This window comes from Nomascus leucogenys, chromosome 2 (assembly GCF_006542625.1).
Source record: "Nomascus leucogenys isolate Asia chromosome 2, Asia_NLE_v1, whole genome shotgun sequence".
Classification (NCBI taxonomy): domain Eukaryota; kingdom Metazoa; phylum Chordata; class Mammalia; order Primates; family Hylobatidae; genus Nomascus; species Nomascus leucogenys.
The window spans coordinates 38,308,024-38,330,159 of record NC_044382.1 but is presented as its reverse complement, the minus strand read 5'-3'; the positions used below and the strand labels follow the sequence as shown (position 1 = coordinate 38,330,159).

At 42.6% G+C, this 22,136-nt stretch overlaps 1 protein-coding gene across 13 annotated transcripts in view; it reads left to right on the top strand.

The window, feature by feature from the left end:
- The first annotated feature begins 1,533 nt into the window (after positions 1-1,533).
- LOC100601055 (ankyrin repeat and KH domain-containing protein 1) overlaps positions 1,534-22,136 on the top strand; it is a 141,987-nt gene continuing 121,384 nt past the window's right edge. For 12 of the 13 annotated variants that reach the window (XM_030828002.1, XM_030828062.1, XM_030828016.1 and 9 more), the window contains exon 1: positions 1,534-1,972. In XM_030828002.1, coding sequence (XP_030683862.1) covers positions 1,688-1,972 — 285 coding nt within the window. In that variant the 5' untranslated portion in view covers positions 1,534-1,687. The remainder of the gene's footprint in view (positions 1,973-22,136) is intronic. The other variant, XM_030828050.1, reaches the window with a different exon arrangement.

Sequence of the window (22,136 nt, the reverse complement as noted above, 5' to 3'; positions counted from 1 at the left end):
TAGAATCTGAGCATTTTTAAACCCCCTCTTTATTGACAAGATAAAGACAGAGATAGGGAGATGGATATAGGGAGGAAGAGATCTCCTTAGAGGAGGGAAGACCACCACAGCTAGCCTTGTTTTGCACCACACAGATCTGATGAGAACTAGAATTAGTTGGGCTGGCAGGACCCAGGGGCGAGCAGAGAGTTCGTGAAGGAAGAGGAGACAATAACTAGCAAAAATGAGTCTTTCCTGTAAGTTTGGGACTTTGCTAAGCGCTATGTTATCATCTAATTTATTCATAACAACAACCCAACGAGGAAGGTACTAATATTACTCCCATTTCATAGAGGAGCGAGTTCAAAGTCAAAAATGAAACAGCAAACGCGCCGAAGTCAGGCAGCAAATAAGTGGCGGCACCAGAACTCGAAACTGCCTCGGAGCATGCACTCTTCACCACCCCTTTCCGCCTTGAGGTCGGATTCCGCAGGCCGTTCGCGGCATTCCCACCTTCCTACGTGGGACAGTTCCCGGTACTGAGGCATGGCGCTGTCCAGCCCTCAGGCCTGCAGCCGTCCGCAAGCAGGAGAACGCGGCCCCGCCGGGCGATCCTGCCCGAAGGCTGTAGAACTGCGGCGCGCGGCCGGGTCCTGGCGGGCGGGTCGAGTCTCCTCAAGGCGGCTATCCCAAGCAGCTCCCCGGGTGTCCCTCAGACCCGCGCGCTGGGCTCAACTCAGAAAGGCGGAAGGCGCGAAGCGAGATCGGCCTTGCCCCTGGACTGTCCCCTCAGCGCTCCCCATCCTCTATTCCCTCCCAAATAGCCCCCGGCAAATAGGTTACGCATCTTCACCTGTCCCAGAGGTGGTGACTGTTCTAGTGACTGACGCTACGCTCCTCCAACCAGGCAATGGCAGGAAGGTGGAGCCTCCGTAAGACTGATGGCTTCCTTTCTCCAATCCCGGTGCAGCTATTCTCCGGCCATAGTCTCGGCGCCCAGCGGAGAGCGACAGGTGGGAGCTGCGTTACTTCGGCGCCTCTTGCATCCTTGACGTACAAGTTTCACCAAGTGCAGGGTGAAGTCTACTCCAAATTTGACCAATTCTTGCGGGTCATCACTTCAGCAGTCATTTTATTCAGAAGTGGAAATTTCCCGGCCCTTTCCCGTCACCTCAGATGAGGGTGGGATGAATGGTACTCTCACAGGCCAATTGTACCACGCGACGTCCCGCGACAGTGACCGACACTTTATGGCGCCAATGAACTCTCCCATTGTTCGGGGTCACTATGACTGACCACAAGGCCAACTAATCCACTTTAAGGTCGTGACGCGATAGTCAGACGGGTTGGCCAATAGACATAGGAAAAGACCGGAAGTCAGCTGGTGAAGGGTGGGAGGCGGGTGTTCGCAACCGCCTAGGCCTGCGCGGGTCAACGCAGCTTGGCGGCTGCGAGCCAGCGAGCGGCGCGTGACGAAGAGCCTGAGCGACGGGTCACTTTGGCCAATGATCTGCAGCCGCCAGGGTGTTGCAGCCATTGGCGAGTCGAGGGGGCGGGAGGCAGCAGGTTAGGCAGTGAGAAGTTAGTGGCGCTGCTGGGACGGGGGAAAGGAGACGCTTCTTCCTCTTGCTGCTCCTCTCGTTCCCGAGATCAGCGGCGGCGGTGACCGCGAGTGGGTCGGCACCGTCTCCGGCTCCGCGTGCGAACAATGCTGACTGATGGCGGAGGCGGCGGCACCTCCTTTGAGGAGGACCTGGACTCTGTGGCTCCGCGATCCGCCCCAGCTGGGGCCTCGGAGCCGCCTCCGCCAGGAGGGGTCGGTCTGGGGATCCGTACCGTGAGGCTCTTTGGGGAGGCCGGGCCAGCGTCGGGAGTCGGCGGCAGCGGCGCGGGCGGAGGGGACGCGGCGCTGGATTTCAAGTTGGCGGCTGCCGTGCTGAGGACCGGGGGTGGAGGTGGTGCCTCTGGCAGTGACGAGGACGAAGTGTCCGAGGTAAGGCTCCGGGACCCTCGCCTCCCACACAGTGTGAGGCGTGAATTCTCTTTGGATCGGCTCTGGGCCGGGGCCATCCTCCCGCTTCACTGGTGGAGTCCTTCTGTGACAGCGGTCGGCTCCATGGCGGCGGTGGCCGCAGTGAGGGCCTAGTGAGCCCTCGGCTTTCTCTTTAGCTCGAGCGGGACAGGTTCCCGTCACCATTCGTAGACCCACAATAGGGAGTCCTTTGGTCTCTGAGCTTCGCGCGGGAACAGGGACTCCTCAGGCTGCCTCCCGCCCACCCTGCTTTGGAGTCGGGGGTGGGGGGCGGGGTCTTGCCAGAGTCCCTGCCCTTGGTACTGAGAGAGACAAGCAGAGACAGAGACAGAGCTGGTGCAAAAATCGTTTCTCTTCTTTGCCTCTCCTCAGAGTTGAGGGATACGTTTATTTGCCTTCTGCCTTGTGTGTGTCTTACCTGTGTGCTTAAGGACGGTTCTTATTTTCCCTCTTCAGTTTGAGACAGGTTTGAGTGTTAGGGATCTCTCGGCTTTTACCCTGAAAAATCACGTGACTCCTCCTGCTGGGACCTTTTGTGAAGTTAGACAGGAAAAGGAAGTTCCAGGGCATCCTTGAGCTTCGGAATAGCTGGGTAGCTGAACTCGGAGGTTTTAGGCTTGGAGAAAGTGGGGCAACCTGTGGAAACTTCTTCTTCTTTTTTTTTTTTTTTTTTTATTTGAGATGAAGTTTCGCTCTTGTTGTCCACGCTGGAGTACAATGGCGTGATCTCAGCTCACTGCAACCTCCGCCTCCCGGGTTCAGGCGATTCTTCTGCCTCAGCCTCCCGAGTAGCTGGGATTACAGGCGTGCGCCACCACGCCCGACTAATTTTGTATTTTTATTAGATACGGAGTTTCACCATGTTGGTCAGGCTGGTCTCGAACTCCTGACCTGAGGTGATCCACCCGCTTCGGCCTCCCAAAGTGCTGGGATTACAGGCATGAGCTACCGTGCCCAGCTGGACACCTTCACTCTGCCTTTGCGGTGAAGTCCTTCATTTCTTTAACTCTTCTGTGTGTACTCTTATGTGTACACATTTTTAGGTCTGAGCAACCTAGGATGGTAGGCATTAACTTCTTTTGGGCTCTGGGGAAAAAGGGGCGGGTTTTTTTTTTTTTTTTTTTTTTTGAGATGGAGTTTCGCTCTGTCGCCAGGCTGGAATGCAGTGGCGCGATCTCAGCACACTGCAACCTCCGCCTCCCGGGTTCAAGCTATTCCCCTGCCTTAGCCTCCCGAGTAGCTGGGACTACAGGCGCGTGCCACCACTCCCGGCTAATACTTTGTATTTTTTAGTAAAGACAGGGTTTCACCATGTTGTCCAGGATGGTCTCGATCTCCTGACCTTGTGATCTCAAGGGGCGGTATTTTATGTGTATACTTTTTTCTGTTGACTATGGCGTGCGTAGAGTACTATACCGTGATTGTTTTAAGTGCTCAGAGTATTTCTTCTATTTTGATTCTGAGGTGCCTGATTTGTCTGTGACCAGTTATTTTAACCTCTGGTCTTGGTGTTAAAGTACAGGAATTTCTCTGTGTGTACTAACAATCCTGGCTCTTGGATTTGAGAGGAATAAGGAGAAATTATTTGTGGGTTACAGACTGCAGTTAGTATACTGTCTTATCATTCTAGGTCTGAACAGGGTTTTATTTAATATTGAAAACCTTAGTACATTCTGACCCTAACATTTTGCTTTGGAAAAAAAAGTGTGTGAGTTATAAGGCGGGTAGTCCCTTGAATGTCTACGTCTTTGAATTTCACAGTAAGGGAAATAACTTCTAAGCCAAGGTGAGAAAAATGTTTTATTTGAGTAGGCAGTTATGGGGAGAGACTCTGGAGTATCCCTACTCTTGGTCTTGTGGAAGGCTTCATTTTATCCTTTCAGTGAAACGTGAGAGATTAAGCTAGAACACAGTACTTTTTAGCTAGGAAATGAAGTATGGGGGATATCCTTAGACTAAAGATTAGAGCTTATTTTCTTTGAAACTTGTAAATGAGAATCTGAAAGAGTTTGCTTTGGTCTAAATGTGATAGGAAAAGGGGACCTTGATTTTCTTGACCATTTTTACATAATTGTCATGGGTGAGATGAAAGGTCACTCATTTGCCTTTTTTAATTTTAATTTTTTTTTTTTTTTGAGACTATGTCTTGCTCTTGTCATCCAGGCTGGAGTGCAGTGGCTCGATCTCGGCTCACTGCAACCCCCGTCTCCCAGGTTCAAGCCATTCTCCTGCCTCAGCCTCCTTAGTAACTGGGATTCCAGGCACCTGCTACCACGACTGGCTAATTTTTGTGTATTTTTAGTAGAGATGAGGTTTTACTATGTTGGCCAGGTTGGTCTCAAACTCCTGACCTCAGGTGATCGCCCTCCCAGAGTGCTGGGATTACAGGCATGAGCCACCACGCCCGGCCTTAATTATTTAATTTATTTATTTATTTTGAGACAGGTTTTGCTATGTTGTCCAGGCTAGCCTCAAACTCCTGGGCTCGGGTGGTCCTCCTACCTCAGCCTCCTAAGTAGCTGGGACTATAGGCACACACCACTGTGCCTGGCAACCATTTGCTTTTTTATAAGTAATAGTCTTAAATTTCTTCACAGGTAGAGCACTAGCGTGCCCCCAAAGTCATAAATTTCTCTCTCTCTCTTTCTGACTGTGCGTGTGCGTGCGTGTGTGTGTGTGTGTGTGTGTGTGTGTATAATGGTCTTTGGAGTTTCCATACCATGTAATTAAAGCTATGGGCAGAATCCATGCCTTTTGTATTTTTGAAGCTTATTGTAGAAGTCATGTGTTGGTGATTCCTACACCCACTTAGTGGTGGCTAATGTTAGAAGAACCCCATGTTTTCCTGTTTACTTATGTTTTCTGTGCCTAAAAGAATTTAGAGGTTAAGAGTACATGTAGACCTCATTTTTGGAATGGAAGTTTCTAGGATACCCACTTTAGCCTAATCTAAGATGATGCTTAGTGGGTGTATAGATGCTTTCTTAATCTGTGTAAGCAGGAAATTTTTTTGGGTCCTGTTTCTCCCATATCACATAGAGAGGAAATTCTTGGAGTATCTAGTCTTTATAGTATGTGTAGTAGAGTATAGTCTGTGCCTTTGTGAATAAAGTGACCTGTTTTGGCCAAGCAAAAATTTTCCATTTTCTGTCTGACAAGATGAGCTGTCTTCCTTTATTATTATTGCCTTTGAATTTTCAGTGTAAAAAGGTAACAGTGTTCTTCAAAAAATACTCATGTAATTGGCATTTGATGAATAATACTAAAATCCTCAGTCTCATCTTTCCTAAATATTTTGTTTATTTTTATTTATTTTTTTGAGACAGGGTCTCATTCTGTCACCCAGGCTGGAGTGCAGTGGCACGATCTCGGCTCACTGCAACCTCCGCCTCCTGGGTTCAAGCGATTCTTCTGTCTCACCCTCCTGAGTAGCTGGGATTACAGACATCCACCACCACTCCCAGGTAATTTTTATATTTTTGGTAGAACAGCGTTTTGTCACGTTGGCCAGGCTGGTCTCAAACTTCTGGCCTCAAGTGATTCTCCCACCTTGGTATCCCAAAGTGTTGGGATTACAGGCGTGAGCCACCATGCCTGGCCTTCATTTTTCCTAAATATTTATAACCACCGGGCATGGTGGCTCACGTCTGTAATCACAGCACTTTGGGAGGCCAAGGCAGGTGGATCAGCTGAGGTCAGGAGTTGGAGACCAGCCTGGCCAACATGGCAAAATTCTGTCTCTGTTAAAACAAAAAATTAGCCAGGCTTGGTGGAGGGCGCCTGTAATCTGAGTTACTCAGGAGGCTGAGGGAGGAGAATCACTTGAACCCAGGAGGCAGAGGTTGCAGTGAGCCGAGATCGTGCCACTGCCCTCCAGCCAGGGTGACAGAGAGAGACTCTGTCTCAAAAAAAAAAAAAAAAAAATTAAAATATTTTAGAAGCAAGTACCTAGACATCCAGAAAGATGACGAATTGGTGTGTAGTTTGGGAGTGAAGTTTGTTTTGTTCCTCAAATGCGGCAGGATTAGGTGAGAAATAAGAAATGTGGAGCCCTAGTATTTTTGCTCTAGAATTAGTTGGTCTTCTACATTTTGTGTACAGAGGAGTAGACACTCTAAGGACCTCTTTATATTTAATATCAGAGCCAAGAGCTGAGAAAAAACAAGCTACTCTTTCTTGCTGGCCAAGCAAAAGACTTTTTGGTTAGAAGAATGGACTCACATCTTTCAGTACTTTTTTTTTTTTTTTTTTTTTTGAGATGGTGTCTTGTCGTCCAGGCTGGCACGATCTCAGCTCACTGCAACCTCTGCTTCCTGGGTTCAAGTGATTCTCCTGCCTCAGTAGTGAGATTACAAGTGCGTGCCACCATGCCTGGCTAATTTTTCTATCTTTAGTAGAGACGGGGGTTTCACCATATTGGCCAGGCTGGTCTCGAACTCCTGACCTCAGGTGATCTGCTCGCCTAGGTCTCCCAAAGTGCTGGGATTACAGGCGTGAGCCACCTGCCTGGTGCTTTTGTTATTTTAAACATTGGGGTAAATACCTGTTTCGTATTTCTTCAGGCATTCTTAGCATGTTTCTTAGCTATCTAAGGCCTTGATTAGAAGAGCTAGCACTGCATTGAATCCTACTGAGAAATATATCCATGTTCAGAATAGAGGTCAGGTTAAAAATTTCTTAAAAACCACTTTAGGCCTGGTGCGGTGGCTAACGCCTGTAATCCCAGCACTTTGGGAGGCTGAGGTGGGTGGATCACGAGATCAGGAGTTCAAGACCAGCCTGACCAACATGGTGAAACCCCATCTCTACTAAAAAACAAAAATTAGGTGGGCGTGGTGGCACGCACCTGCAATCTCAGCCTACTCAGGAGGCTGAGGCAGGAGAATTGCTTGAACCTGGGAGGTGGAAGTTGCAGTGAGCTGAGATCGCGTCACTGCACACCAGCCTGGGCGACAGAGTGAGACTCTGTCTCAAAAAAAAAAAAAAGCCACTTTAAGAAATGGTTTTTATTTTAAATTTTTATTTATTTATTTATTTATTTATTTTGAGATTAGGATTACAGGTGTGAGCCACCACACCCAGCCTATTTTTATTTATTTATTTATTTTTAGAGATGGGCTTTCACTCTGTCACCCAGGCTGGAATGCAGTGGCGTGATCATAGTTCACTGCAACCTCGAATTCCTGGGCTCAAGCAGTCCTACTGCCTCAGCTTCCCAAAGAGCTAGGTCTAACTAGAGGTGTACTCCACCACTCCACCTGATTTAAAAAAAAAAAGTGTTGCCCAGGCTAGTCTTGAACTCCTGGCCTCAAGAGATCCTCCTGCCTTGGCCTCCGAAAATGCAGAGATTACAAGTCGTAAGCCACTGTGCCAGACCGAAAAACCAATTTTTAAATTTTAATTTTAGAATTGTGGTCTTTTAATTTTTTTAGCAAATCGAAATAAAAATACAATTTCTAAAGAAAAGATTGTGTGAGACATGGTTTTAAATTTTTGTCGTAAGAATGAATGTGTGTGTATATGTGTGTGTATGTGTGTATGTGTCTATGTGTGTGTGTGACAGCCTCCTTTTAAAATTATTACAAAAGTGGCCAGGCGCGGTGGCTCACGCCCGTAATCCCACCACTTTGGGAGGCCAAGGCGAATGGATCATCTGAGGTCAGGAGTTTGAGACCAGCCTGACCAACATAGTGAAAGCCTGTCTCTACTAAAAATACTAAAATTAGCTGGGCGTGGTGGCAGGCACCTATAATCCCAGCCACTCGGGAGGCTGAGGCAGGAGAATCGCTTGAACCCGGGAGACAGAGGCTGCTGTCAGCCAAGATCATACCGCTGCATTCCAGTCTGGGTAACAGAGCAAGACTCCATCTCAAAAAATTAGAAAATAATAAAATTATTACAAAATAGTCACTTGTTGAAAAACTCAACAATATAGATAGTAGGTATAAGGGGAAAAGTAAAAGTGCTTCTTCCCACCCCCATTAATTCTTCAAATTCTACCCCTCAAGGTAACCAATATTAAAATTTTTCGTTCAGTAAATTTTCTAGGCCTATCTTTCTATGTATATGTGTATATATGTTAATATACACATACTTTAAAGGCATATCAAATTTAAAAATGTAGCTTTATATCACACTGAGGTTTTTTTCTTGAAGCAGGTGCTGTATTTACAATTATATAAAAGTATGCAGAAACTGTATTTAGCTCTGAAAATATAGCACAAGCTTTGTAGGGATTCCTTTTTCCCTGAAAATTACTTTTAACGTCAAAGGCAAAAGCCATACAGAAATCCCATCCTGATTTTCTCCAGTAGGTAAGGAGTTGGGTCATATCCTTTAAGATTGCTTATGATCTATATATAATCTATTTTTAAATTTTTAATTAATTTTTTTTTTACTGTTATGTTTTTTGAGAGATGGAGGTCTCGCTTTTTTGTCCAGGCTGGCTGTTGCCCTGGCTACACAGTGCAGTGGCATGGTCATAACTCTCTGTGGTCTCCAACTCCTGGGCTCAAGCAATCCTTCTGCTTCAGCCTCCCAAGTAGTCAGGACTACAGGGGACTATAGGTGTGCACCACCATACTTGGCTAATATGATCTATAATCTAGAGCAGAGTTTCTCAAGAGCAACATATAGACATTTTGGGACAGAGAATTCTTTGTTGTGAGGGGCTCTCCTGTGCATTAGAAGCATCCCTGACCTCTACCCACTAGATGCCAGTAGAACCCAATTATGATAGCCAGAAATTTTTCAGACGTTGCCAAATGTCTCCTGGGGACAAAATCACTCCTGGTTGAGAGCCACTGGTCTAGAGGCCACTCTTGTCAGGAATGGTAGTTTTGTTATACTCTGTGTTCAAACTTAAGGTAAACAAGGTGAGTCACTGCTTTTAATAGCATCTCAGGGCTTACACTTATAACCTGAACAAGGGAGAAATAGAAGGTACTGAAAGGTTTAATGTAAAACTAGCATGAACTGCTGTAAATTTTCTATGGTAAATGTATCATTTTGGGGAACTTTCACTTAAAATATATTATTTTTCAAAAAGTTCAGTTGTCCATGAAAATGAATTTTTAAAAAACTTTTATGGGGACTTCCAGTTTGTTCAAGGTAGAAATGCTTTATTCCATAAATTATCATTTGTAGTGATGACATAGGAAATATAACTTTGTATTCTAGTGGGCTAATTTTGGAGACTTTGGAAATGTTTATTGAATAGAAAGAGTTATATGTTATTACTGTAACAATTTTTTTTTTTTTCTTTGAGTTAGAGGAGCCTTGCTCTGTCACCCAGGCTGGAGTGCAGTGGCACGATCTTGGCTCACTGCAACTTCCACCTCCCGGGTTCAAGCGATTCTCCTGCCTCAGCCTCCCGAGTAGTTGGGACTACAGGCGCATGCCATCACGCTTGGCTAATTTTTTGTATTTTTAGTAAAGACGGTGTTTCACCGTGTTAGCCAGGATGGTCTCGATCTCCTGACCTTGTGATCTGCCCGCCTCAGCCTCCCAAATTGCTGGGATTACAGGTGTGAGCCACCGCCCCTGGCCACAATTTTTTGTATATTGCACAAATACCAACCTTTCACAAGCTTCATGATGTAAAGCCTTAAGACTTTACATACAAAATGACGCATTGATAAGTATATTTATGTGAATGGTGGGGTTGATGCAGAGTTGATTAGTATGGGTGGAGGAAAACTTTTTGGGAAACTTTAAGTATGAGAGGTTTTTGTTGTTATTATTTAGTATACTTTCAATAGATAATTACATTCATATAGTTCATAAGTCAAAGTAATATAAGGGCAGATACAGTGAAGTCTCAATCTCACCCTGCTCCCACATATCTTGCTCTTTATACTTTTAATAAAAGTACTATACAGCCTTTCAGAATTTATGAAAATACAACTGTGTATTTTCCCTATTGTTACACAGATGGTAATATGCTACTCGTGAAATTTTTAAATGGTAAATTTGAGAGGGGTTTAGACTTTTTAAAAAAATTAAAGTGATAAATTATGTTATGAATGAAGGATGGAGGTGAGTTTAAGCACATTCCTTTCTGAGCGTATTTGTTAGTAGAGTGCTGATTGACTAGATGAACTCAAAATCATTTCTGGCCTTCTGATTCGGTGATCACTAACATAAATAAAATATGTTACTTTAAAGAAAAGCAAAACAGTTTTAAAAAGTTTTAGCCTTGAATTGGCAAGTAAACAAAATAAATTACAAGTTTACCAAATTTTTTTTTGGCCAAATTTACTTTCTGAGAACCAAAGTTGTAATAAATAAAATCAATTCTTTTTTTTAAACCCACTATAAAGGAACTGTTTCAATGTATCTGTCTTCACAGACCTTATTGATCACATTTCCCTCTCCTATTGCTTGTCTATAGAGTCATAGAATCTTGGTGATAATCCTATCTCATCTCATTTTTAGGTAACTGCTACCATTTATTGAATGCTTATTATATGCCAGTACCGTACTAGATACTTTCGTTATTTTATTTAATCGTTTCATCACCCCTTTGAGGTAGGTATTATCTACATTTTTATAGATGAATAAGTGTAGGCTCAGAGAGTTTTTAGAGTAATGAATCTAAAAAACAAAAAAATGGTTAAAATGTTATATGGCTAGTGACTGGTAAAGGTGGGATTTGAATGTGATACTGAATTCAGAGCCCATACTATTGTTATTTTGCTTCAAATTAAGAAACATGTAGTTTTTGGTTACCAAATGCTGTTTTTTAAATAAATCATTGTTTAGTTTCTGTTGAAGTTTTCAGAGATGTAAAGTAAAATGGAGAAAATAAGCAGGATGTAGTGAATTTCTAGTGAAGCTATTTTTTTCCACTTTTTTCTCTTTTTTTTTTTCTTATTTTTATTTTTTTTTTGCTTTTCATTCAAATTTTATTCCTTGCCACAGTGGAAGCATTAGGTGAAAAATTAATGTTTCTTGAGTGCTTCCTTGTTTTCTTTTTCTTTCTTTCTTTTTTTATTTTAAAAATACATTTTATTTTCTTTTTAATTTATAAGATATGTGATTGCTTATTTACATCTACCTATTTTTATTTCTGCCTCTTTTTTAATTAATTTTTTTTGCACACAAAACAATAAACATTTTCTAAAAATACATACAAACAAAAAGATGCATATCAAACATATTAGGAAGGTTACACATGGGAAGACGGGGAATAGAAATGGGGGGTGGGAATTAAAGAAAATAAATGAGAGAGGGACTTTGTATGGATCAATGATAATAACTCAATCCTCTATTTGACAAAGAAGAAGGAGAAGGAAGAGGAAAAAAAAGAAAGTGGGATAAAGGATCAGAAAGGGAGGAAAATAGAAAAAATTAGAGTATGACTCCAGGGTAGACCCGTTTTGTTGTTGCTGGGTTGGTTAGTTGGTTTGTCTGTTGTATTTTTCATACGTTTCGCCATGTTGGCCAGGCTGGTCTCAAACTCCCAGCCTCAAGTGATCAACCCTCCTCGGCCTCCCAGAGTGCTGGGACTACAGGCGTGAGCCACCACGTCCAGCCCCCACATTGCGTCTGGCCTCCGTGGTAGACCTCCGAGACGGGGCAGCCGGGCAGAGGCGCTCCCCACATCCCGGACGGGGCGGCCGGGCAGAGGTGCTCCTCACTTCCCAGACGGGGCAGCCGGGCAGAGGCGCTCCTCACTTCCCAGACGGGGCGGCCGGGCAGAGGCGCCCCCCACTTCCCAGACGGGGCGGCCGGGCAGAGGCGCTCCTCACTTCCCAGACGGGGTCCACTTCTTTCTATTTTGACAAATACTCTTCCTACTTTTACAAAATGAATTTTTAAAACTATCTGCACTTGACAGAGTATCAACTGAAAACTTCAGTTGGGACCCTGGATAAAAGCCTCCGAAGTCTGGGAACTGTTGAGCTGAATGACTTGCCCAGATCACACAGTTAATGTGTAGCAGTCAAGACTGAAAAATAGGCCATCTGATTCCCATTCTAGTTATCCTACCTTCTAGATTCTCCTAACTTTCTTTTGATGCATTATATTAATGAGTTTAATTAGTTGCTTATAAATGCCTCTTTCAAACTAGTATAGTTTATAATCCATAGTTGATCTTGTTGGAAAAGTTTTTTTTTTTCTTTTTGGCTGTTTTTTTTGGTTTGTTTGAGACGGAGTCTGACTCTATTGCCCATGCTGGAGTGCAGTGGTGCAATCTCGGCTCACTGCAACCTCTGCCTCCCGGGTTCAAGCAATTCTCCTGCTTCAGCCTCCTGAGTAGCTGGGATTATAGGTGCCCGCCACCATACCCAGCTAATTTTTTTTTTTGTATTTTTAGTAGAGATGGAGTTTCACCATGTTGGCCAGGCTGGTCTCGAACTCCTGACCTCAGACTATCTGCCCACCTCAGCCTCCCAAAGTGATGGGATTATAGGCTTGAGCCACTGTGCCTGGCCTTTTTTTTTTTTTTTGAGACAGGGTCCCGTTATGTCACCCAAGCTGGAATGCGGTGGAGCGGGAGTGCAGTGGCGCACGATCGCATGGCGCAATCACGGCTCAGGCAGCCTTGACCTTCTGGGCTCAAGCGATCCTCCCCCTTCAGCCTCCCAAGCGTCTGGGACCACAGGTGCACACCACTGTATCCTGCTAATTTTTAAATTAAATTTAATTAATTAATTTTTTCCCGACACACAGTCTTAGTTGCCCAGGCTGGAGTGCAGTGGCGGATCTCGGCTCACTGCAACCTCTGCCTCCTGGGTTCAGGCAATTCTCCTGCCTTAGCCTCCCAAGTAGCTGGGATTACAGGTGCATGCCACCATGCCCCACTAATTTTTTGTATTTTTAGTAGAGATGGGGTTTCACCATGTTGACCAGGCTGGTCTCAAACTCCTGACCTTGTGATCTGCCCACCTCCCAAAGTGCTGCGATTACAGGTGTGAGCCACTGTGCCCGGCTATTTTTTTTGTAGTTACGAGGTCTCATTATGTTGTCCAGGCTGCTCTCAAACTCCTGGGCTCAAGGGATCCTCCTACAGTGGCCTCCCAGAGGGCCAAGATTACAGGGATGAGCTACCATGCCCGGCCGGAAAAGTTTTATATTTTTTAATGAAATTACTGTCATGTAGATCAGCATAAGAGAGTATACCACTAGAGTATAGGAGGAGCACTATTCTAAAGAAATTTTGTACTGAACGTAATTGGAAAGTTCAGGTCTTTCATTATTCATTTAAAAAGGATTAAGAAATAATTAAAACCACTGAAATAGAAAGGCCTGTGCTCAACTTTGCAGCTTTGCCAATATGGGAAATATTTGTTTTACAATATTGTTATATTCTAATTATTTTGTAAAAATTGTAATCTGCTTTTCTATTGATAGTTACAGACAGTGCATGGTTCCTGTGAGTAAAGATAATTGACTTATGATGATTGACTAGTTTACCTTTCTTCCTGCCAAGTTTACCTAAACCAGGAAGAAAGTAAGATTGTATATAAAAAATTTGCTGGACTGAAATTTAGCAACTATTTGTGAAAGAGCACATTTTGCTCTTTCTCTGCTACATAGACTTCTGTTCTCACAAAGTTTTCTGCTTACTGAATAGATACTGTTTTCGGTAGTAGAAAGGATGTTTTTTAAAAAAATGTAGATATCCCACTGTATCCTAGTGATTGATTCATCTGTATTAGTATGCAATTTTGAAAAGAGAAAGGCAAGTATACCCCTAAAGGTTACACCTAAAAACCAACTAAGAACCAAAGAGTTAAACAAGAGAACAGTTTATTAAATTGCCAAGGTAAGTTTGATGTGTTTAAAAGTTTACAATGAGGACAATTAGATTGAGAACGAGTTTGTTTTTTAGATTTTGGTAAAATATTCATAACATAAGATCTATCATTTTAACCATTTTTTTGTTTTTGTTTTAAAATTGTGGTAGAATATGTATATATAACATAAACCTTACCATTTTAATCACATTTATACTTTAACCAATGTACATGTATATTAAATGTACAGTTCAGTGGCATTGAGTGTATTTACATTGTGTGCAACCTTCACCATCAACCATCTCCAGAACTTTTTTATCTTCCAAACTGAAATTCTGTACTTGTTAAACAATAATTCTCCCATTCTCCCTTCCCCCAACCCCTAGCAACTACCATTCTACGTTTTCTCTCTATGAATTTTACTACTCATATAATTGGAATCATGCAGTATTTGTCCTTCTGTGACTGGCTTTGTTCACTTAGCATAATGTCTTCAGGGTTAATCCAGTTGTTGCTTGTGTCAAAATTTTATTCTTTTAAAGGGTAAATAAATTGAATTGTGTGTGTATATGTATGTGTGTGTGTATATGTACACACACACACACACACACTCCTCATATTTTATTTATCTGTTCATCTGGGTTTTTTTGTTTGTTTTGTTTTTTTTGGAGATGGAGTCTTGCTCTGTCACCCAGGCTGGAGTGCAGTGGCACAATCTCCAGCTCACTGCAACCTTCACCTCCCGGGTTCAAGCGATTCTCCTGCATCAGCCTCCCAAGTAGCTGAGACTACAGGAGTGCGCCACCATGCCTGGCTAATGTTTGTATTTTTAGTAGAGATGGGGTTTTGCTATGTAGGCCAGGCTTGTCTCAAACTCCTGACCTTATGTGATCCACCCACCTCGACCTCCTAAAGTGCTGGGATTACAGGTGTGAGCCACTGTGCCCGGTCTGTCTGTTCATCTGTTGATGGACACTTGGATTGCTTCCACCGTTGGGCTATTATGAATAATGCTGTTATGAACATAGATATGCAAATATCTCTTTGAGGCCTGCATTCAATTCTTTTAGGTATATACCCAGAAATGGAATTGCTGGATCATATGGTAATTCTATTTTTAATTTTTTGAGGAACTGCAATACTGTGTTCTATAGCAGCTATATCATTTGACATTCCTAACAGCAAAGCACAAGGAAGGGTTCTAATTTCTCCATATTCTAGCCAACAGTTATTTATGTTTGTTTTTTGATAATAGCCATTCTAATGGGTATGAAGTGGTATTTCATTGTGGTTTTGATTTGTATTTCCCTAATGATTAGTAGTGTTAAGCATCTTTTCATATGCTTATTGGCCATTTCTGTATCTTTGGTGAAATGTCTATTCAAATCCGTTGTACATTTAAAAAGAAATTGTATTGCCGATTAGGCACAGTGGCTCACGCCTGTAATCCCAGCACTTTGGGAGGCTGAGGCAGGAGGATCATCTGAGCCCAGTAGTTCAGAACCAGCCTGGGCAATATAGGGAACCCTGTCTCTACAGAAAGTAAAAAAAAATTAGCCAGGCGTGGTGGCACATGCCTGTAGTCCCAGCTACTCAAGAGGCTGAGGTGGGAGGATTGCTTGGGCCTGGGTGGTCGAGGCTGCAATAAGCTGTGACTGCCACTGCCACTGCACTCCAGCCTGGGTGACAAGAGTGAGACCTTGTCTCAAAAAAAAAAAAATTGTATTGTTTGTTTTTTATCGTTTAGTTGTAGGAATTCTTTATATATTCTGGATATTAATCCCTTATCAGATACATAATTAACAAATATTTGCCATCGTTCTGTGGCTTGTCATTTCATTCTGTTGCCGTAGTGTCCTTTCATGAACAAAAGTTTCTAATTTCGATGAACCTAGTTTATCTATTTTTTATTTTGTCATATGCTTATGATGTCATGAAATTATTGCCATCTCCAATGTCATGAAGATTTTCAGGCATGGTGGCTCACGCCTGTAATCCCAGCGCTTTGGGAGGCTGAGGCGGGCAGATCACAAGGTCAGGAGTTTGAGACCAGCCTGATCAACATGGTGAAATCCCGTCTCTACTAAAAAATACAAAAATTAGCCGGGCATGGTGGCGCCTGCCTGTAATCCCAGCTACTCAGGAGGCTGAGGCAGGAGAATTGCTTGAACCTGGGAGGCGGAGGTTGCAGTGAGCTGAGATCTCGCCACTGCACTCCAGCCTGGGTGACAGAGCAAGACTTCGTCTCAAGAAAAAAAAAAGAGTTTTATAGTCTAAGCTTTTCAATTTACGCCATTGATATCTTTTTTGTTTGTTTGTTTTTTGAGATGGAGTCTTGCTCTGTTGCCCAGGCTGAAGTGCAGTGGTGCAATCTCAGCTCACTATAACCTCCACCTCCTGGGTTCAAGCAATTCTCCTGCCTCAACCTCCCAAGTAGCTGGGATTATAGGTGCACACCACCACGCCCAGCTAATTTTTGTATTTTTAGTAGATGGGGTTTTGCCATGTTGGCCAGGCTGGTCTTGAACTCCTGACCTCAAGTGATCCGCCTGCCTCTGCCTCCCAAAGTGCTGGGATTACAGGCCTCAGCCACCGCAGCCAGCCGCCTTTGATACATTTTGAGTTAATTTTTTAAAATTTATTTTTATTTATTTATTTATTTTATTATACTTTAAGTTCTAGGGTACATGTGCACAACGTGCAGGTTTGTTACATATGTATACATGTGCCATGTTGGTGTGCTGCACCCATTAACTTGTCATTTACATTAGGTATATTTCCTAATGCTATCCCTTCCCACCCCTCAACCCCATGAAGGCCCTAGTGTGTGATGTTCCCCACCCTGTGTCCAAGTGTTCTCATTGTTCAATTCCCACCTATGAGTGAGAATGTGCAGTGTCTGGTTTTCTGTCCTTGCAATAGTTTGCTGAGAATGATGGTTTCCAGCTTCATCCATGTCCCTACAAAGGATACAAACTCATCCTTTCTTATGGCTGCATAGTATTCCATGGTATACATGTGGTACATTTTCTTAATCCAGTCTATCATTGATGGACATTTGGGTTGGTTCCAAGTCTTTGCCATTGTGAATAGTGCCGCAGTAAACATACGTGCATGTGCCTTTATAGCAGTATGATTTATAATCCTTTGGGTATATACCCAGTAATGGGATGGCTGGGTCAAATGGTATTTGTAGTTCTAGATCCTTGAGGAATCGCCAAGTTAATTTTTGTATATGGTACAAGGTAAGGTCCAATTTCATGCTTTTGCTTGTGGATATCCAGTTTTTTAGCACCATTTGTTAAAGACCATTATTTTCACATTGAATGGCCTTGGCATCCTTGTCAAAAATCAATTGACCATATATAAGTGGGTTTATTTTCTTGACTCTCTGATCTATTCCATTCATCTATATGTCTGTCTCTTTGCCACCATCCTCTTTTGATTACTGTAGCTTTGTAGTAAGTTGAAATTAGGAAGCATTAGTCTTTCAAATTTGTTCTTTTTTTTTAAATATTATTTTTTATAGAGATGAGGTCTTACTGTGTTGTCCAGGCTGGTCTCAAACTCCTGGCCTTAAGTGATCCTCCCACCTTGGCCTCCTAAAATGCTGGGATTACAAGTGTGAGGCACCATGCCTAACCTGTTGTTCTTTTTTAAGATTATTTTGACTATTCTGGGTCTCTTGAGATCCCATATTAATTTTAGGATGGGTTTTTGTTTTTAATTTTTGCAAAAAGTGCCATTGAGATTCAATAGGGATTGCATTGAATCTATAGATTGTTTTGGATGAGAAAAACTTTTAATACAAATTTTATGTAATTGTTTTATTATAATAATTATTAGCAAATCAAAGGACTTGATCTTGACAAAATATTAAAAAGCATCTATGATGGAGAGGCTGCCAGAGTAGTCAACTGATGTTCTCCCTGAAGCCATTGAACCCAAAATAACATGGGATGTTTACTTTGAGTATATGTTTTTGAAATATAATCCTTATTTTTTCCTGATTTATCCTCATGTTGACTAATTTGTGAGTGATCAGGATATGTCGTATATTGATTAAATGCTAGAAAGAATATTCTTTATCCTTTATATGATTAGATATGAGCTCAGTCTTGGAAAAATTATCTCGATATGGTATTAAACTTAGATAAATGAACCTGTAGTTATCATTATGATAAAGGAGCAAATCCCAAAAGGGACAGTAGTGGATACATTCTCTTTTTTTGGTTATTATTTATGTATTTATTTATTTAATTAAAAAAAATTTTAATTACTAAATTTTAAAAAATTTTTACATTAAATTTTTTAAATTAAATTTAAATTTAATTAATAATTAATTAAAGACAGCGTCTCTGTCACTCAGGCTTGAATGTAGTGGCACGATCTTGGCTTACTGCACCCTCCACCTCCTGAGCTCAAGCCATCCTCCCACCTTGGTCTCCTAAGTGTAGCTGGGACTGTAGGTGCATGCCACCATGTCTGGCTAATTTTTGTATTTTTTGTAGAGATGGGCTTTGCCATGTTGCCCAGGCTGGTCCTGAACCTCCTGAGCTCAAGCAGTCTGCCTGCGTCTGCCTCCCAAAGTGCTGGGATTACAGGCATGCGCCACTGCACCCAACCCAGTTACTTTTTATTTTGATATAATTTCAAACTTACTGGAAAGTTGTAAGAATAATACAAGGAACTTTTCCCATATATTCTTTTTTTTTTTTTGAGACGGAGTCTCGCTCTGTCGCTCAGGCTGGAGTGGAGTGGCACAGTCTTGGCTCACTGCAACCTCCGCCTCCTGGGTTCAAGCAATTCTCCTGCCTTAGCCCCCCGAGTAGCTGGGATTACAGGCGCCTGCCACCACGCCCAGCTAGTTTTTTTGTATTTTTAGTAGAGATGGGGTTTCACCATGTTGTCCAGGCCAGTCTCAAACTCCCGACCTCAGGCGATCTGCCCTTCTTGGCCTCCCAAAATGCTGGGATTACAGGCGTGAGCCACCAGGTGCGGCCTTCTTCTTCTTCTTCTTCTTCTTCTTTCTTTTTTTTTTTTTTTTTGAGATAGGATCTCACTGTCATCTAACCTTGAGTTAAGTGGCACAGTCACGGTTCACTGCAGCCTCAACTTCCCCAGGCTCAGATGATCCACTTCAGCCTCCTTAGTAGCTGGGACTACAGATGTGCACCACTACACTGGCTAATTTGTTTTTTGTATTTTTTGTAGAGTCAGGATTTTGTCATGTTGCCCAGGCTGGTCTCAAATTCCTGAGCTCGAGCAGTCCTCCTGCCTTGGCCTCCCAAAGTGTTGGGATTACTGGTGCGAGCCACTACGCCTGGCCCATTGGTTTTTAATATATTCACAAAGTTGTATGACCATCAACTAACTATTCTAAAACATTTTAATCACTCCCAAAAGAAGCCGTGTACTCCTTAGCATCTTTTCCCATTCTCACCTTCCCCCAGCCCCTCATAATCACTAATCCACTTTCTGTCTGTATGTATTTGCCTAATCTGGGCATTTTGTATAAACAGAATCATATAATATGTGGTTATTTGTGCCTGATTTCTTTCACTTAACATATTGTTTTCCAGATTTTTACAATATTGTAGCAGGTATCAGTACTTTTTGTTTTGTTTTTGAGTCCAAGTCTTGCTCTGTCACCCAGGCTGCAGTGCAGTGGGGCAGTCATATCTCACTGCAGCCTCCAGTTCCTGGGCTCAAGTGATTCTCGTGCCTCAGCCTCGTGAATAGCTGGGATTACAGGCATGTGCCAACACTCCTGGCTAATTTTTATATTTTTAGTAGAGACAGGGTTTCACCATGTTGCCCAGGCTGGTCTCGAACTCCTGGCCTCTAGTGATCCACCTGCCTTGGCCTCCCACAGTGCTGGAGTTATAGGCATGAGCCATCATACCCGTCCTACTGCCAATTCTCTGCAGCTGTGCTATTTAACATTCCTACCAGCAATGTACAAGAGTTCCATTCTTCTCATCTTCACTAACATTTATTTTTCTTTCTTTTCTTTCTTTTTTTTTTATTACAGCCATTCTAGTGAGTGTGAGGTGGTATCTAATTGTGGTTTTGATTTGCATTTTCCTAATGATTAATGATGTTGAGCATCTTTTCATGTGCTTATTGGTCATATGTATATCTTTGAAGAAATATCTATTCAAATATTTTTCCTATTGATTGGGTTTTTTTTATAGTTATGTGTTTGTTTTTCCTTTTCTTTTTTTTATTTGTTTTAGGAAAAAAATTCTGGATGCTAGTTCCTTAACAGATCCATGATTTGCAAATATTTTCTCCCATTCTGTGAGTTGTCTTCATCATTTTCTTTCTTTTTTTTTTTTTTTTTTGAGACGGTCTCACTCTGTCACCCAGGCTGGAATGTAGTTGCCCAATCATAGCTCACTGAAGCCTCAAACTCCTGGGCTCAAGTGATCCTCCGACTTCAGCTTCCAGAATAGTTGGAACTATCAGCATGTGCTACTGTGCCTGGCTGATTTTTAATTTTTTTGTGGAGATGGAGTATCAGTATATTGCCCAGACTGGTCTTGAGGTCTTGAACTCCTAAGCTCAAGTGATTCTCCTGCCTCTTTCTTTCTCTTTCTTTTCTTTTCTTTTCTTTTCTTTTCTTTTTTCTTTTCTTCCTTCCTTCCTTCTTTCTGTCCTTCCATCCTTCCTTCCTTCTTTCTTTCCTTCTATCTTTCCTTCCTTCCCCCTCCCCTCCCCTCCCCTCTCCACATGGTCTCCCTCCGTCTGTTGCCCAGGCTGGAATGTAGTTGCTCCATCATGGCTCACTGCAGCCTCAGCCTCTCAGGCTCAAACAGTTCTCCCCTCAGCCTCCCAAGTAGCTGGACTACAGGTGCACACCACCATGCCCAGCTAATTTTACTGTTTGTACAGACGAGGTCTCACCATTTTGCCCAGGCTGGTCTCAAACTCCTGGCCTCAGGCAGTCCTCCCGCCTTGGCCTCTCAAAGTGCTGGGATTATACGCATGAGCCACCATACCCAGTCTTGTCTTCACTTTCTTGTGTCACTTGAAGTTTAAAAATTTTGATGACGCCCAATTTATATATTTATCTTTTTGATTGTGCTCTTATTGTCATGTCTAAGAAACCATTGTGTAATCCAAGATGACAAAGATTTATGATTTATGCCTGTTTTCTTCTGAGACTTGTATAGTTTTAGCTCTTACATTTAGGTCTTTGATCCAATTTGAGTTAATTTTTATATATAAGGTGTGAGGTAGAGGTCTAACTTGATTCTTTTGAATGTGTATACCCTGTTTTTTCAGCATAAAGTGTTGAAAAGACTATTTCTATCCCCCTTGAACTGTCTTGGCACCCTTTTCAAAAATCAGTTGACTACATGTGAGGGTTTATTTCTGGACTGTTTATTCTATTCATTGATTTATATGTCTCCCTATGCCAGTTCCACACTGTCTTGATTACTATAGCTTTTTGCATTAAGTGTTGAAATGAGAAAGTGTAAGTCTTCTGACTTTGTTATTTTTCATGGTTGTTTTGGTTATTCTGGGTTATTGGTTATATTCTTGTTCTCTTGATGTGGTCTTTAGGAGAGGTATAGTAGGAGGTGTTTAATATGATGCAGAATTTGTGGTAATAAACAAATAATTCAACCCTCTCCTTCCCACTTCCATAACATTCTAGCCCTTGAAATTTCTGTACCCTCTATATGCTATAGGTGGGGAGAAATTCATGTAATTTAAACCATGTAATTTAAATTTGCCAGACTGCTAGGAGAGCAAGTTGTAGTATCAGTGTTTGTTTTCCTTTTTTTAACCCGTTTACCCTGTGCATCCCCTCTCTCACAAAGCTTGAGTATATGTTTTAGAAGAGATAAGACCGAAGAGGAAGGATATGGTTGGTTTGGGTAGTTGTCTTCTGAGTGGACTAGTCTCCAAGAAGAATATGGACAGAATTTCTTTTTCCTGGGCAATAAACAAATGGATAATTGGAATAAACTATAAAACATGGTAATTAGAGTTTTTACTTTTTTTTTTTTTTGAGACACAGTTTCACTCTTGTCGCCCAGGCTGGCGTGCAGTGGCGTGATCTCGGCTCACTGCAACCTCTCCCTCCTGGGTTCAAGCGATTATCCTGCCTTAGCCTCCTGAGTAGCTGGGATTACAGGGGCCGGCCACCACGCCCAGCTAATTTTTGTATTTTTAGTAGAGACGAGGTTTCACCATGTTAGCCAGACTGTTCTCAAACTCCTGACCTCAAGTGATCCACCCACCTTGGCCTCCCAAAGTGTTGGGATTACAGGCTTGAGCCACTGTGCCGGGCCGAGTTTTTGCGTCTTGTAACACTTGCTTAAGGAGGTATAAATTCAATGTTTAAGTAACATACAATTTGACTCCCA